This window comes from Polyodon spathula, chromosome 8 (assembly GCF_017654505.1).
Source record: "Polyodon spathula isolate WHYD16114869_AA chromosome 8, ASM1765450v1, whole genome shotgun sequence".
Taxonomy (NCBI): Eukaryota; Metazoa; Chordata; class Actinopteri; order Acipenseriformes; family Polyodontidae; genus Polyodon; species Polyodon spathula.
Window position 1 is genome coordinate 51,451,681 of NC_054541.1, and position 18,173 is coordinate 51,469,853.

Below are 18,173 nucleotides of genomic sequence, written 5' to 3' on the forward strand. Positions count from 1 at the left end.
TTTCGGGCAGCCTACAGGCGACTCTCATGGCCACCTCGCATTGCTTTGTTGTGTGGATTTCGGATTGTCTGTCTGAGGGAGTGTGAGTGCTTTAGCGATAGAAGGTATGTGCACGTTTATGTATTTCAAGAGATGTTCGTACATGTTCCTAAATTACGTGCTTGATTTTTCATGCTGCACCATAAACGTATTTTTATTTTATCGATTTGTAAAATAAACATCTGCATATTTGTCCTAGATTATAAAGCGGCCCGGGAAGCAGCCATGTTGGAATCGTACTAAAATAGAGCTGCGAGTACTCTAAACCTAACTCAAATACTGCCCCTACAATATAGTTTTGTGAGTCTCTCGATCCCAGCATTTTCGTAAGCGTGCTCGCTAATCTCAAGCAAGGCAGTGAAAGTAGTGCGTTCACCGTTCAGCCCCAGCGCTTCTTTATTTGTGAGTACATTGTGTGACTTGAATATGCTACTCCCTCATTTAGTTTATTTTTAGAAATAACCAGTCACAAATAATCATAGACTTTACAAAAAGTGTAACATCATTTTACGAACTCTGGAAATCGGAGTTTCAGTTGTGTAAAGTTCCATCTTAAGTAAACTAGCATTGTTAGTTCTTTGCTGTCGGGCCGTTTTAAATACAGAGCAGATCAACATCAGTTTATCCCAGCGCCAATTCTGAAGCGTGTTATTCAGCAAGGCTGGGGTGGGTGCCTGCATTTAGACTCGGCGCTTCTTGTTGTGTAGTTTGATCCATCTGCCACCTACTGGATACTTTTAAAAACACATTTCGTTTGTTAAAAATGTGCCTATATGTTTGTTTGTTGTGTAGGGTTAGGGGTAGTGTGGATAAGATATACTGGAGGTGCCGTGCCTATATATTTGTTTGTTGTTCAGTAGATACTGTGATACTGGCAGTCGATCAGAGGATTCAGCTAGCGGCCGACTCTCCATTGCATTGCAGGTGTGAGGAACACGAGTCTGTTTTGTTGCGGTGTGTCGTGGAAGAGTGAAGTTCAACATGTCGAAAAGAGCCAAGAAGGACGCGAGAGTGGAGGATGCAGAGCCAGATAACGGAGCAGGTCTGTACTTGCTGCATGACAGGCACAGTGCGGAAAGGAGTGCTGTCGGCCATTTGCTTTCATTTTTTTTTAAATATGTTTTTATTATTCATAAATCCTGGAATTAATTAACTGGGTGTTGCTCCCAAACCCAGCCATCATCTGCGGAACACTGCCCTGATCCATTGAGACAGCAGCATTGCAGAACACTGCCCTGATCCATTGAGACAGCAGCATTGCAGAACACTGCCTTGATCCATTGAGAGAGCAGCATTGCAGAACACTGCCCTGATCCATTGAGACAGCAGCATTGCAGAACACTGCCTTGATCCATTGAGACAGCAGCATTGCAGAACACTGCCTTGATCCATTGAGACAGCAGCATTGCAGAACACTGCCTTGATCCATTGAGACAGCAGCATTGCAGAACACTGCCCTGATCCATTGAGACAGCAGCATTGCAGAGCACTGCCTTGATCCATTGAGACAGCAGCATTGCAGAACACTGCCTTGATCCATTGAGACAGCAGCATTGCAGAACACTGCCTTGATCCATTGAGACAGCAGCATTGCAGAACACTGCCCTGATCCATTGAGACAGCAGCATTGCAGAACACTGCCCTGATCCATTGAGACAGCAGCATTGCAGAACACTGCCCTGATCCATTGAGACAGCAGCATTGCAGAACACTGCCCTGATCCATTGAGACAGCAGCATTGCAGAACACTGCCCTGATCCATTAAGACAGCAGCATTGCAGAACACTGCCCTGATCCATTGAGACAGCAGCATTGCAGAACACTGCCCTGATCCATTGAGACAGCAGCATTGCAGAACACTGCCCTGATCCATTGAAACAGCAGCATTGCAGAACACTGCCCTGACCATTGCAGCAGCATTGAGAACACTGCCATTTGAGACAGCAGCATTGCAGAACACTGCCCTGATCCATTGAGACAGCAGCATTGCAGAACACTGCCTTGATCCATTAAGACAGCAGCATTGCAGAACACTGCCTTGATCCATTAAGACAGCAGCATTGCAGAACACTGCCTTGATCCATTGAGACAGCAGCATTGCAGAGCACTGCCTTGATCCATTGAGACAGCAGCATTGCAGATCACTGCCATCCATTGAGACAGCAGCATTGCAGAACACTGCCTTGATCCTTTGAGACAGCAGCATTGCAGAACACTGCCTTGATCCATTAAGACAGCAGCATTGCAGAACACTGCCCTGATCCATTGAGACAGCAGCATTGCAGAACACTGCCTTGATCCATTAAGACAGCAGCATTGCAGAACACTGCCTTGATCCATTGAGACAGCAGCATTGCAGAACACTGCCCTGATCCATTGAGACAGCAGCATTGCAGAACACTGCCCTGATCCATTGAGACAGCAGCATTGCAGAACACTGCCCTGATCCATTGAGACAGCAGCATTGCAGAACACTGCCCTGATCCATTGAGACAGCAGCATTGCAGAACACTGCCTTGATCCATTGAGACAGCAGCATTGCAGAACACTGCCCTGATCCATTGAGACAGCAGCATTGCAGAACACTGCCCTGATCCATTGAGACAGCAGCATTGCAGAACACTGCCCTGATCCATTAAGACAGCAGCATTGCAGAACACTGCCCTGATCCATTGAGACAGCAGCATTGCAGAACACTGCCCTGATCCATTAAGACAGCAGCATTGCAGAACACTGCCCTGATCCATTGAGACAGCAGCATTGCAGAACACTGCCCTGATCCATTAAGACAGCAGCATTGCAGAACACTGCCCTGATCCATTGAGACAGCAGCATTGCAGAACACTGCCCTGATCCATTGAGACAGCAGCATTGCAGAACACTGCCCTGATCCATTGAGACAGCAGCATTGCAGAACACTGCCTTGATCCATTGAGACAGCAGCATTGCAGAACACTGCCCTGATCCATTGAGACAGCAGCATTGCAGAACACTGCCCTGATCCATTGAGACAGCAGCATTGCAGAACACTGCCCTGATCCATTAAGACAGCAGCATTGCAGAACACTGCCTTGATCCATTGAGACAGCAGCATTGCAGAACACTGCCCTGATCCATTGAGACAGCAGCATTGCAGAACACTGCCCTGATCCATTAAGACAGCAGCATTGCAGAACACTGCCCTGATCCATTGAGACAGCAGCATTGCAGAACACTGCCCTGATCCATTGAGACAGCAGCATTGCAGAACACTGCCCTGATCCATTGAGACAGCAGCATTGCAGAACACTGCCCTGATCCATTAAGACAGGCAGCATTGCAGAACACTGCCCTGATCCATTGAGACAGCAGCATTGCAGAACACTGCCCTGATCCATTGAGACAGCAGCATTGCAGAACACTGCCCTGATCCATTAAGACAGCAGCATTGCAGAACACTGCCCTGATCCATTGAGACAGCAGCATTGCAGAACACTGCCCTGATCCATTAAGACAGCAGCATTGCAGAACACTGCCCTGATCCATTGAGACAGCAGCATTGCAGAACACTGCCCTGATCCATTGCAGCAGCATTGCAGAACACTCCATTTGAGACAGCAGCATTGCAGAACACTGCCCTGATCCATTGAGACAGCAGCATTGCAGAACACTGCCCTGATCCATTGAGACAGCAGCATTGCAGAACACTGCCCTGATCCATTGAGACAGCAGCATTGCAGAACACTGCCCTGATCCATTGAGACAGCAGCATTGCAGAACAGTGCCCTGATCCATTGAGACAGCAGTATTATTAAGGGATGCTTGTGATTTTAGCTATCAGCAAAACATGGGTCCAGTTGTCCTGTCTTCCTGAAACAACAACTGCAGTCTTCAGTAAAGCTCAGTACAAGTTCATTTGTGCAAACATGCTAGTTCTGTATTAGTTCTGTGGCAGTTCAGTAGCAGTTCCAAGGCGTAACAACCTCCACAGTAAGTGTTTCATGTTTGACTCTCGCTTGTCGGCCACATTTCCATCTTGCAGACCCTGGTCTTTTCTTTATACTGAAGTTATTAACTATTAACACAGTGCACAATGCGTGTTTCAGGACTAAAATCAAGTCTAGTTTCTATCTTCTTGTGGATTATGGCTCTAAACAGTGAAATCTAAGCATACAAAGGGGGTGTTTGTATTGTATGTATTCATGTGGATTCAGTCCGGTAAGGACTGTTTAACACTGAGTGAAGCTGCTGGCTGGGTAGGTTAGCTACTTGATTTTGTTCCGGAAATTCACAGAGATGTTTTGTGACCCGCGAAGTGTTCTCTTGCACAGGATTGCATTCCCATTGGGCAGGGTATATCTTGGAAAGCACAGGGTTCTCATTACACTGTGCACATGGTGTGGGTGCAAGTCATGATAGCCGACTGTGGCAGTGTGCCCGTCCCTGTTCATATTTATGTTTATATGTTGCATGTTGTGTGTTAATGTTGGTGTATAGTCATTGGTACATGGGATATAAATGGGTCCGTGTAACACAAGTGGTTTAAAATGTATATTTGTATTTAGGCACGAGGATTGCACAGCACTTCACATGCAGGTAAAATGTAATAATATGTGTGTTGGAAAACATGGATTGAGAATTGATTAGGGGTTTGCTACGCATGTGGACTAGCAGAGCTATACTGGTGTTCTTTTCTGAAAAGAGACTAATATTAAGTAAGGGAAATTGCACTAAATTAATTCACATGCAGTTGTACCAAGACTCCAATTGAATGATTGATTAGCAATCGAGGCTTGGTATAGCTGCATAAATGGGAGAACGGGAGAGAGAGAGGAGAATAATCGAAGGATTAAGAACATAAGAACATAAGAAAGTTTACAAACGAGAGGAGGCCATTCGGCCCATCTTGCTCGTTTGGTTGTTAGTAGCTTATTGATCCCAAAATCTCATCAAGCAGCTTCTTGAAGGATCCCAGGGTGTCAGCTTCAACAACATTACTGGGGAGTTGATTCCAGACCCTCACAATTCTCTGTGTAAAAAAGTGTCTCCTATTTTCTGTTCTGAATGCCCCTTTTTCTAAACTCCATTTGTGACCCCTGGTCCTTGTTTCTTTTTTCAGGCTGAAAAAGTCCCTTGGGTCGACACTGTCAATACCTTTTAGAATTTTGAATGCTTGAATTAGGTCGCCACGTAGTCTTCTTTGTTCAAGACTGAACAGATTCAATTCTTTTAGCCTGTCTGCATATGACATGCCTTTTAAGCCCGGAATAATTCTGGTCGCTCTTCTTTGCACTCTTTCTAGAGCAGCAATATCTTTTTTATAGCGAGGTGACCAGAACTGAACACAATATTCAAGATGAGGTCTTACAAGTGCATTGTACAGTTTTAACATTACTTCCCTTGATTTAAATTCAACACTTTTCACAATGTATCCGAGTATCTTGTTAGCCTTTTTTATAGCTTCCCCACATTGCCTAGATGAAGACATTTCTGAGTCAACAAAAACTCCTAGGTCTTTTTCATAGATTCCTTCTCCAATTTCAATATCTCCCATATGATATTTATAATGTACATTTTTATTTCCTGCGTGCAGTACCTTACACTTTTCTCTATTAAATGTCATTTGCCATGTGTCTGCCCAGTTCTGAATCTTGTCTAGATCATTTTGAATGACCTTTGCTGCTGCAACAGTGTTTGCCACTCCTCCTACTTTTGTGTCGTCTGCAAATTTAACAAGTTTGCTTACTATACCAGAATCTAAATCATTAATGTAGATTAGGAATAGCAGAGGACCTAATACTGATCCCTGTGGTACACCGCTGGTTACCACACTCCATTCTGAGGTTTTTCCTCTAATCAGTACTTTCTGTTTTCTACATGTTAACCACTCCCTAATCCATGTACATGTGTTTCCTTGAATCCCAACTGCGTTCAGTTTGAGAATTAATCTTTTGTGCGGGACTTTGTCAAAAGCTTTCTGGAAATCTAAATAAACCATGTCATATGCTTTGCAATTATCCATTATCGATGTTGCATCCTCAAAAAAATCAAGCAAGTTAGTTAGACACGATCTCCCTTTCCTAAAACCATGTTGACTGTCTCCCAGTACCCTGTTACCATATAGGTAATTTTCCATTTTGGATCTTATTATAGTTTCCATAAGTTTGCATATAATAGAAGTCAGGCTTACTGGTCTGTAGTTACCTGGTTCAGTTTTGTTTCCCTTTTTGTGGATCGGTATTACGTTTGCAATTTTCCAGTCTGTCGGTACCACCCCTGTGTCAAGAGACTGCTGCATGATCTTGGTTAGCGGTTTGTAAATTACTTCTTTCATTTCTTTGAGTACTACTGGGAGGATCTCATCCGGCCCAGGGGATTTGTTTATTTTAAGAGCTCCTAGTCCCTTTAACACTTCTGCCTCAGTTATGCTAAAGTTATTTAAAACTGGATAGGAACTGGATGACATGTGGGGCATGTTGTCAGTATCTTCCTTTTGTAAAAACTTGTGAAAAGTAATCATTTAACATATTTGCTATTTTTTTTTCTTCCTCTACGATTTTGCCATTTGTATCTCTTAAACATTTAATCTCCTCTTTGAATGTTCTCTTGCTGTTGTAATATTGGAAAAACATTTTGGAATTGGTTTTAGCTCCCTTAGCAATGTTCATTTCTATTTCTCTCTTGGCCTTTCTAACTTCCTTTTTGACTTGCATTTGCAGTTCTGTGTACTCTTTCTGTGTACTTTCTTTTTGGTCCTTTTTTAATGCTCTGTAAAGTGCCTTTTTTCGCTGAATATTTTTTTTAATTGATCTATTAAACCATTTTGGCAATTTAGTTTTACATTTAGATTTGTCTACTTTAGGGATATAATTGTTTTGCGCCTCTAGTACTACATTTTTGAAGAACAACCATCCTTCTTCTGTGGGTGTTTTCTCTATTTTACTCCAATCTACTTCTGTTAGTCTCTGTTTCATACCTTCATAGTTTGCTTTTCTAAAATTGTAAACCTTAGCTTTAGTCTTTACTTTTGGGGATTTAAAAAACACTTCAAATGAGACCATGTTGTGGTCTGAGTTTGCCAGTGGTTCTCTGACCTCTGTTTTAGTTATTCTATCTTCGTTATTTGAAAAGACTAAATCAAGGCATGCCTCCCCTCTAGTGGGTGCCTTGACAAATTGTGTTAGGAAGCAGTCATTTGTCATTTCCACCATTTCTATTTCATCCTTCGTGCTACCCACCGGGTTTTCCCATTTTATTTGGGGGAAGTTGAAATCCCCCATTAGTATGGCTTCTCCTTTGCTACACACATTTCTAATGTCATTGTATAACAGATTATTTTGCTCACCGTCTGAATCTGGCGGTCTATAGCATGCTCCTATTATTATGCCTTTTGAATTTTTGTCTGTTATTCTGACCCATATTGATTCGGTTTTATTTTCTTTGTCCAGGTTTAACACCTGGGCTTCAAGACTGTTTCTTATGTATAGCGCTACCCCTCCTCCTCTTCTGTCCTGCCTGTCTTTCCTATACAGTGTATACCCACAAATATTATATTCGTCCCCATCACTCTCAGACAACCACGTTTCTGTAACACCTATCACATCATAGTTACCTGTTAGTGCAGTAGCTTCAAGTTCTAGAATTTTGTTTCTGATACTTCTAGCATTTAGATAAACACATTTAATGGTTGTCTTACCTGAGTTGTTGTTCTTGTTTTGATGCGGTCTCCCTTCTGTTTTTTTGTTGATTTCTCCCCCCTTCCTTTCTAGTTTAAATGCTTCCGAACCTGCTCGAGGATCTTTTCTCCAAGTAGACTAGTTCCCTTGTTATTTAAATGCAGTCCATCCCGTCTATACAGATAGTCCTCGTTGTAGAAAGTGGTCCAATGATCAAGATAGGTGAAGCCTTCCCGTGTGCACCACGTCTTCAACCATTGGTTTTGATTTATTATTTCCAGCTGTCCATATGGTCCTTTGCAAGGTGCGGGTAGTATACCAGAAAATACCACAGTTTTGGTTTTCTCTTTTAATTTCCTTCCTAGCTCTCTGAATTTGTTTTGCAGGGATTTTGGTCTGTCTCTTCCAATGTTGTTTGTACCGATGTGGACGACTACTACCGGGTCGTCTCCTGTTCGTTCTAGGAGCCTGTCCACGTTCTCAGTGATGTGCTTGACCGAGGCTCCCGGAAGGCAGCACACTGTTGTAGTAAGGGGGTCCAAACTGCGAATTGAACTTGCTGTGTTTCTCAATATGGAGTCCCCAACAATCATGACCTCCCTTCTTTTTGCTGTCTGGTCACCACTGTCAATGGGGTCCTGGATGTTGTTCCTTTCATTCTCTTGTTGTTGGTTCTGCTCATCAAAATTCTGAAGTGACTCAAATTTGTTGGTTGTTTTGATTTCTGGTGGTTGTGTTTGACGAAGTTTCTTTTTTTCCCTGCTTCTGCCTACCTGAACCCAGCTGTTCTGACCTTCTATCTCCCTGGTGGCTTTCAGTCTGTTAGGGGTGATGCAGACTTCCATGAATTGTGGGTGTGCCAGTTCCTCAAGATCCTGTTGCTGTCTCACTTCTTCCAGCTCCATTTCTAGCATGCTTACTAGTTTATGCAAATCCTGGATCGCGCGGCACTTTACGCACACTTGGTTTAGCTCCGCTGGGTTTTCTCGGATTTCCCACATCAAGCAGGTGTCACAGATTACTGGCTTGAAGACCATGTTGAGGGTTTTTTTTTTTTTTTTTGAAGTTTCCGAGTTTCAGCTTCTCAGCACACGCCGTCAACCTCTGTTTTCTTTAAAGCAATTCAAGATGCAATGCTTCGAAACTGCTCTGTACTTTTCCACGCTGTACTTCTCCCACTCGCTGTCGCTTCCACTCGCTGTCGCTGGGAAGACTGCCTCGTTTAACTGCGTTGTTCTGCTGTGCTGTCGGCTCCTCCCCTCGCCCGTGTCTCAAAACGGCGCTGAATTTGAATCAGCTGCTCCGAGTTTCAGCTTGTTTGTTATCAGAAAAACACACGCGGCTGTGTTTCCCCAATGTCCTCTGTTTTCTGATTAAAGCAATTCAAGATGCAATTTCTCCTTTCTGCTTCTAAACTGCTCTGTACTTTTCCACGCTGTACTTCTCCCACTCGCTGTCGCTTCCACTCGCTGTCGCTGGGAAGACTGCCTCGTTTAACTGCGTTGTTCTGCTGTGCTGTCGGCTCCTCCCCTCGCCCGTGTCTCAAAACGGCGCTGAATTTGAATCAGCTGCTCCGAGTTTCAGCTTGTTTGTTATCAGAAAAACACACGCGGCTGTGTTTCCCCAATGTCCTCTGTTTTCTGATTAAAGCAATTCAAGATGCAATTTCTCCTTTCTGCTTCGAAACTGCTCTGTACTTTTCCACGCTGTACTTCTCCCACTCGCTGTCGCTTCCACTCGCTTAACAATTGCTACGTGCTGGCTTTCAACCAGCACGATACTTGCTTGTTTGCCCACTGTTTGTCTGTTTGTTTTGGCTACTGTGTCGTTTTATTTTACAAAGTGTTTTTTGTTTGTGCAGACTTTTATTTTCCGTTTGTTCATTAAACAGTGCAGCAGCGCATTTCACTCGCCATATTCCCTTGCAGTGCTGTGTGTGTTCATTTCTGGTCTGATGTCGCCACTAAAACCAGCTTGTCACACCTATTTTCTCATGGGCCTGTGCTGCGGTGTGTACTGTAACCTGTAGTCACCAATAAGAAAACACCTCCCATCACTTCTATAGCAGGCACTAGCTCAGAACAGTATACAGAACTCTTCATTGAGAGGGATTGCAATGAAGTCTGTTCCTGTGTGTGTGTGTGTGTGTCTGCAGACTCTTGAGAGGGATTGTTCCTGTGTGTGTGTGTGTGTGTGTGTGCAGACTCTTGAGAGGGATTGCAATGAAGTCTGTTCCTGTGTGTGTGTGTGTGTGTTTCTCTCTGCAGACTTGAGAGCACACACGTGTGTGCGTCTCTGAAGACTCTGTAACGACGTATTTAAGAGGGATTGCAAGTTCCCTGTGTGTGTGTGTGTGTGTGTGTGTGTGTGTGTGTGTCTCTGCAGACTCTTGAGAGGGATTGCAATGAAGTCTGTTCCTGTGTGTGTGTGTGTGTGTGTGTGTGTGTGTGTGTGTGTGCGTCTCTGCAGAGAGAACTCTCCCTAACGTTATTTCAGATAAAGGTTCCTGTGTTGTGTGTGTTGTGTGTGTGTGTGTGTGTGTGTGTGTGTCTCTGCAGACTCTTGAGAGGGATTGCAATGAAGTCTGTTCCTGTGTGTGTGTGTGTGTGTGTGTGTGTCTCGCTCTCGCCAGTCTGAGAACTCTCCCTAACGTTATTTCAGACAAGGTCCTGTGTGTGTGTGTGTGTGTGTGTGTGTGTGTGTGTGTGTGTGTCTCTGCAGACTCTTGAGAGGGATTGCAATGAAGTCTGTTCCTGTGTGTGTGTGTGTGTGTGTGTGCGTCTCTGCAGACTCTTGAGAGGGATTGCAATGAAGTCTGTTCCTGTGTGTGTGTGTGTGTGTGTGTGTGTGTGTGTGTGTGTGTCTCTGCAGACTCTTGAGAGGGATTGCAATGAAGTCTGTTCCTCTGTGTGTGCTCTGCAGGCTCAGAGGCTAAGCGCAGTAAGAAGGCAGGAGGGAAAGCAGTCAAGGAGCCGGAAGCCCCAGTGCTGTACGAGGACTCTCCAGATAAACTGAGCACCCCAGACGGCCGAGCCGCCAATCTGAAAATCAGCTCCTGGAATGTGGATGGGCTGCGCGCCTGGGTCAAGAAGAACGGTCTCGACGTGAGTCTGGGGTTCCATTTCATACTCTATGTGCAGCATTGCTGCTGAAATCCAGTGATAATGATCTGTATTTGTCTCTGCAGTGGGTGAGGGAGGAGGACCCCGATATCATCTGCCTCCAGGAAACAAAGTGTTCTGAGAAAGCTCTGCCTGCTGATATCACAGACATGCCTGAATACCCACACAAGTACTGGGCTGCTTCTGACGAGAAGGAGGGCTACAGTGGGGTGGCCATGCTCTGCAAGACCAAGCCCATCAACGTGACCTTCGGAATTGGTGAGCCAAGTAACACATCAACAAACGAGATGCATGCAACATGTATTCATCATGTGATGTGATTTCATTCTTTCATTTCATTTAGAAATTAAACACCAGTAAAAAAAAAATACTACTTCTCTCTTGTGTATGTTGTAAATGATGACTGCAAGTGTAAGGTCCTCTCACATGCCTCTCGTTTAATGGAGATATTTTTACATCTCTCGATGCATCCCGATAAAGTGGGGCTGACTGGACTATCACAGATACAGTGGCAGGTTTAATAAGGCAGCTCTGACTGGACTATCACAGATACAATAGCAGGTTTAATAAGGCAGCTCTGACTGGATTATCACAGATACAGTGGCAGGTTTAATAAGGCAGCTCTGACTGGACTATCACAGATACAGTGGCAGGTTTAATAAGGCAGCTCTGACTGGACTATCACAGATACAGTGGCAGGTTTAATAAGGCAGCTCTGACTGGACTATCACAGATACAGTGGCAGGTTTAATAAGGCAGCTCTGATTGGACTATCACAGATACAGTGGCAGGTTTAATAAGGCAGCTCTGACTGGACTATCACAGATACAATAGCAGGTTTAATAAGGCAGCTGATGGCAGGTTTAAAGATCATTTTATTTTCAATCCAGACTCTCTCATTACTGTTGATTGGTAGTCAATGTGGAAGGCTGTTAGATACTTGTGTATTTAACTAAACGACAAGAAGATGCTGTTTCTTTATAATTGATACTATGTGGTCATTGCAAATAAAGGTGAAGGCATTGCTTTCGTGTGCAATTCTTTAATGGTTTTTTTTTTTCATTTTGACTTTGACCTTTTATTTAACTAGGAAGGAAGGTGCATCGATATTCATAGCCATGTTAAAGGAAGGACTGGCTGTTTGAGCAGCCTCCTCCTCCTCTTGTTGGACATGCAGGCAGTCTGGCTGCATGGGAGGGTTTCACGTCTTTGTGTTTCTTGGGCAGGCAAGGAGGAGCACGATAAGGAAGGCCGGGTCATCACGGCAGAGTTCCCTTCCTACTTCCTGGTGACGGCCTACGTTCCCAACGCTGGCCGCGGCCTGGTCCGGCTGGACTACCGCAAGGGCTGGGATGTGGATTTCCGAGCCTACCTCACCGAGTTAGACCAGCGCAAGCCCCTCATCCTGTGCGGGGATCTCAATGTAGCCCACCAGGAGCTCGACCTGAAGAATCCCAAAACCAACCGTAAGAGCCCCGGCTTCACCCCCGAAGAGCGGCAGGGCTTCAGCGCTCTGCTGGCCGCGGGCTTCGTGGACAGCTTTCGCCATCTCTACCCAGAGCGCCCAGGTGCCTTCACCTTCTGGACCTACATGATGAACTCACGCAGCAAGAATGTGGGCTGGAGGCTTGACTACTACGTGCTGTCCCAGGCCCTGCTGCAGAACCTCTGTGACAGCAAGATCAGGTCCAAGGTCATGGGCAGCGACCACTGCCCCATCACACTGCACATGACCCTGTGAACAACACTGTTCCCTCACACTGTACATGACCCTGTGACCCCTGCCCCATCACACTGCACATGACCCTGTGAACAACACTGCCCCATCACACTGCACATGACCCTGTGAACAACACTGCCCCGTCACACTGCACATGACCCTGTGAACAACACTGCCCCATCACACTGCACATGACCCTGTGAACAACACTGCCCCCTCACACTGCACATGACCCTGTGAACAACACTGCCCCATCACACTGCACATGACCCTGTGAACAACACTGCCCCATCACACTGCACATGACCCTGTGAACAACACTGCCCCATCACACTGCACATGACCCTGTGAACAACACTGCCCCATCACACTGCACATGACCCTGTGAACAACACTGCCCCCTCACACTGCACATGACCCTGTGAACAACACTGCCCCATCCCACTGCACATGACCCTGTGAACAACACTGCCCCGTCACACTGCACATGACCCTGTGAACAACACTGCCCCATCCCACTGCACATGACCCTGTGAACAACACTGCCCCATCACACTGCACATGACCCTGTGAACAACACTGCCCCATCACACTGCACATGACCCTGTGAACAACACTGCCCCATCACACTGCACATGACCCTGTGAACAACACTGCCCCATCACACTGCACATGACCCTGTGAACAACACTGCCCCATCACACTGCACATGACCCTGTGAACAACACTGCCCCATCACACTGCACATGACCCTGTGAACAACACTGCCCCATCACACTGCACATGACCCTGTGAACAACACTGCCCCATCACACTGCACATGACCCTGTGAACAACACTGCCCCATCACACTGCACATGACCCTGTGAACAACACTGCCCCATCACACTGCACATGACCCTGTGAACAACACTGCCCCATCACACTGCACATGACCCTGTGAACAACACTGCCCCATCACACTGCACATGACCCTGTGAACAACACTGCCCCATCCCACTGCACATGACCCTGTGAACAACACTGCCCCATCCCACTGCACATGACCCTGTGAACAACACTGCCCCATCACACTGCACATGACCCTGTGAACAACACTGCCCCATCACACTGCACATGACCCTGTGAACAACGCTGCCCCATCCCACTGCACATGACCCTGTGAACAACGCTGCCCCATCACACTGCACATGACCCTGTGAACAACACTGCCCCATCACACTGCACATGACCCTGTGAACAACACTGCCCCATCCCACTGCACATGACCCTGTGAACAACACTGCCCCATCACACTGCACATGACCCTGTGAACAACGCTGCCCCATCCCACTGCACATGACCCTGTGACCCCTGCCCCATCCCACTGCACATGACCCTGTGAACAACACTGCCCCATCCCACTGCACATGACCCTGTGACCCCTGCCCCACCCCACTGCACATCATTCATATCTAGCTCCAAATGAACAGGAAGTCATTTCGAGATATCTTAAATTGCATGTCAGATATCTGAATTATTTAAGCTATCTCAGTGTTTTTGAGATATCTAGAAATAATTTTAGATATCTAATTTAAAGCTAGAAATCAGTTTCAGATATCTCTAGATGTATTTTAGGTATCTTTTAAATATTTGAAGATATCTGGAAGTCAATGAGAGATATCTTTAAATGAGTTTGAGATATCTCTCAATGATAAGTTGGTTTGCCGTGGAGCGCAGGGTCCTGTTTGTTTTCTAGGGTGTGCAGAAGACAAGGGGCACTGAGCGGGACTCTATAAAGATGCCGTTCATAATCTAGAAACTACAGGGGTGATACGTTCTCTTTTGAGGGTTTTTACCCTGTTTAATAAAATGTGCTGTGCAGTAACTTCACACAACCAGTGTGTGCAGGGTGATAGCTCTCCTGTGGGCTGGAAGTTCAGTGTAACACAAGATTTGTTATTTGCTATTTTTTTAAACATTCATTAGATGAGATGGAAGCCAGTCTCTGCTGGGCTTGCTTGTGCCAGCCAGGCACAGCACTGCTTTTCTCACTTTGCTTTCCTTTTACAAACCTTTAGTTGGTTACAAGACTCAAGTTTATTTTAGACCTATAAGGATTTTAAATTAGAAAAATATTGCATTTGTGAAATCTCTGTATTACAGTTTCCTTTGTAAAGGTGATCGCTTGATAAAACATCAGACCTTCATGCTTGTGTCTGGTGAAAACTGAGGGCTCTGCAGTGTCGCAGCAGACCCCTGACCCATCTGCAGGGCAGTGTCGCAGCAGACCCCTGACCCATCTGCAGGGCAGTGTCTGAAGACTGAGGGCTCTGCAGTGTCACAGCAGACCCCTGACCCATCTGCAGGGCAATGTCTTTTCAAACTGCTTTTTAAACAAAGCAGATACTGCTTTCATTTTTTTTTTTTTTTTGTAATGCCATGATTTACAACAATAAAGTCTGAAAAAAATAAACATTGTATTTATTGCTCTGTTAATGTATTAATTTTATAAGGGGTTTATAGATCAAATTTGTCAATTGCAGCAAACATGTGAATGTAGTGTTGAGATGAGTACCAGCTAGTAGGAGACTATCTGCAGATCATCTCCAGCTCTGTACTATCTTAGAACAACTGCAGTGAGAAAGTATTCAACCTGCCTGACTGAGTACAACTGCAATGACACTACACAGTTCAAATCAACCACAAGACAGAGACCCTGACAACCCAACACTGAGAACTGCTTCCCATCATGCAGTAAGGCAGTTCAAATCAACGTGTGTGTACCTTATCAGTGTGTCTCAGAAGTATTCACCCCCTTTGGCTTTTCCCCATTTTATCATGCTACAACATGGAATCAAAATGGATTTAGTAAGGAGTTTTTGCCAGTGATGAACACAAAAAAAGTCCATAATGTCAAAGTGAAAAATAAAATCTACAAATTGTTCTAATTACAAATATAAAACAGAAAATAATTTAAAATAAGAGAGAGGAGAGATTAAAGACCAGTCACATTAAAAGACTTCATGCAACTCAAAGATGGTAAAATATTGAAAACACTTTGTAGGTGTTACTGTTAATACATATAAATATATAGAATAACATGCATGCCTTTTAACTGAGTGCTGAACTGTGCTGTGCTTTGCCTTTGTAAAGGAGTCCCTGTTGATTGACAGGTATGTTGAGCTTCTCTGAGCTCAGACTGTGAAGACCTTCACATCCTCACAGACCTGTCAAGATACAAGAACACACAGATGGTAAGGGGATGAGCATTAAACACTGAAACTACATCTTCATCCTCACAGACCTGTCAAAATACAGGAACACACACACTTCATCTTATCAATTGAGACAAGCGAGAGTGAGCATTAGCATTGTCACAGACCTGTGAAGAGACAGGAACACACACACACACACACACACACACAACCAGAGCAATCTTGAAGCACAGCGAGGGGATGGATGAGTATTGTCAAGACTAAAAACCACCCGCGCCTCCTCTTTTGACAGCCTTCAACAAGAAAGTTGTTATGGAAATCCACGCCTTCAAAAGCACCCAGATTATATGCTGATATTCTGGAAGACAAAACTCCCCTTTCAAAGCACATAGAAACAATCAATCAGCAGCGACAGGGCTTCACGGCAACTTCTCAAAATTCTCTTTTTATGTTTATTTTCTGTGAACATTAGTTTATGGATAATGTTGTTTGCTTTTAAACCAATTAAATTGTTACAAAAAAAGATTATTCTATAGACCATTCATTTTAATTCTGTACATGGTCTTCTTGTACTAGTGGTAAAATATACACTGCCTTCTTTCTTTATATATTTACCTGAAATGTTGCTTATTATAATTTTAGGAAATGACATCCCAGCACTGAACTTGAATCCAGAGTCTGCCAGGTACAAATAAAAACAAAACAGTATTTGGTTCAACAGTCAGTAGCTTAAAAACAAATAAGCTAAATGCTCTGTGTCTATCTGTGCAGTTTGAAATATGAATGTGACACTTGCTCTGTGGTGCTCAGCCAATAGGCAGGGATGGAACATTGAAAAGAATTGTGGGAAATGTTTTAAAACCTTGAAATATACCTTTGCTTCTAAGACTTGATCCCATATATCTCGCAATTCTTTTCAACCAACCATTTGTCTGGGGGGGGGGGGGGGGGGGGCGTGTCCTTGCGTGGTGGTGGTGTGGTGTTCTGTATGGGTTTTATTGCACTGTGTTGTATTGTGTGGGGTTGCATTGCGCAGTGTTGTAATGTCTCGTCTTATCTTGTCTGCAGGTACTGACGGGGATCGGGATCACGGTTTCGCAGGCATGATTGTCATCAAGAAGGCGGGAGACGGGTCCAAGAAAATCAAGGGCTGCTGGGACTCCATTCACGTGGTGGAGATGCAGAGGAGAGGGGAGACAGGTCCAAGAAAATCAAGGGCTGGAGTGATGGGGCAGTGGAGTGTATAGGGGTGGGTTGTGTACCTGCATGTCTGCGGTCATGTTTCAAACTGTAAACTCTCTCTCTCTCTCTCTCTCTCTCTCTCTCTCTCTCTCTCTCTCTCTCTCTCTCTCGCAGGAGAAGTCAAACAGCCGCACTGCCCACTACAAGCTGACCTCGACAGTCATGCTGTCGCTACAGACCACCAAGACCGACTCAGGCACCATGGGGAGCAGCCTGACCGGACAGGTACAATACTGACCACTGGAGCCCCTGCCTGGTAACTGTACTGACCGCTGGAGCCCCTGCCTGGTCAATGTACTGACCACTGGATCTCCTTGTCTTATAGCGGGGACACACACACACACACACACACTGTTTTTTTTTGCTCACCTTGCCATGGGTGCTGGGCCACTCCTTTCACGATTTCCACAACAAACCTGACTAGAGAACTGCCCTCTGCTGTCACTGTAAGGAACTGCGCTAGGAATTGCTGCTCTGTGCTCTGCAGGGGTGACTTGCCAATCTGATTTTTTTCTGCTCCGTGTTTTAAATGGAGAAGGATGAGACTATCAGCAAGTCGTCTCCTCACACTGCTAACATCGGCCACCTGATGGAGGTACGTGGAATTGCAGTCTAATTTCTCGCTCACACTGCAGTCGGTTTAAATCCATCAGAACACTAAGCTTCAGAGCAAGTGACATTAACCTTTCAGAACGCAGCAGCTGTGCTTGCGAACGCAGCTGCAGTCACAGGAGTCGTGTCTGAGTGTTATGGGGAGGGAGGGAGGACAGGGTCTTTGTTATTGCTGAATTTCTCTCGGGTCTCCTGTAAGGGTGTGAGAGGAGATTGTGTTTGTGTGGGGGTGTGTGTGTGACTCTGTTTCTGATTGGTTGAGAGCAGTCCTCATTAACACGCTTCCATTCCCATGGACATGGAGATTAAGATCTGCAGCACTCTGAATGAGATCTACTTTGAGAAGACCAAGGACATTGTCAATGGGCTGAAGTACACGTCATTCACACCACACAAAGCAAGCACACACCATTCATATAGCAACAACATGCCAACAACACGCCATTCACACAACAAGTACATGGCATTCACACGCCACATGCCATATGCCACACGCAGCAAGCACACGCGAACCACATGGCAATCACAAAGCAAGCACATGCTATTCGCACAGTAAACACATGGCAATCATATGCCATTCACACAG

General features: G+C 45.1%; 2 protein-coding genes across 2 annotated transcripts; both read left to right on the forward strand.

Moving 5' to 3' along the window:
- apex1 (APEX nuclease (multifunctional DNA repair enzyme) 1) lies at positions 1–12,678 on the forward strand. Its single transcript, XM_041258403.1, has 5 exons — positions 1–104; positions 964–1,081; positions 10,617–10,798; positions 10,882–11,074; positions 12,043–12,678. Exons 2-5 carry the CDS (start codon positions 1,021–1,023, stop codon positions 12,555–12,557), a joined length of 951 nt encoding a protein of 316 aa, XP_041114337.1. The 5' UTR covers positions 1–104; positions 964–1,020; the 3' UTR covers positions 12,558–12,678.
- A 4,158-nt stretch (positions 12,679–16,836) lies between these two features.
- LOC121319164 (F-actin-capping protein subunit beta isoforms 1 and 2-like) lies at positions 16,837–17,959 on the forward strand (the record flags this gene model as incomplete). The annotated part of the gene is made up of 4 exons (XM_041256343.1): positions 16,837–16,911; positions 17,084–17,198; positions 17,503–17,569; positions 17,882–17,959. Coding segments are annotated over exons 1-4 (335 nt in total), but the record flags the coding sequence as incomplete, so codon positions are not given.
- Positions 17,960–18,173: the final 214 nt, after the last annotated feature.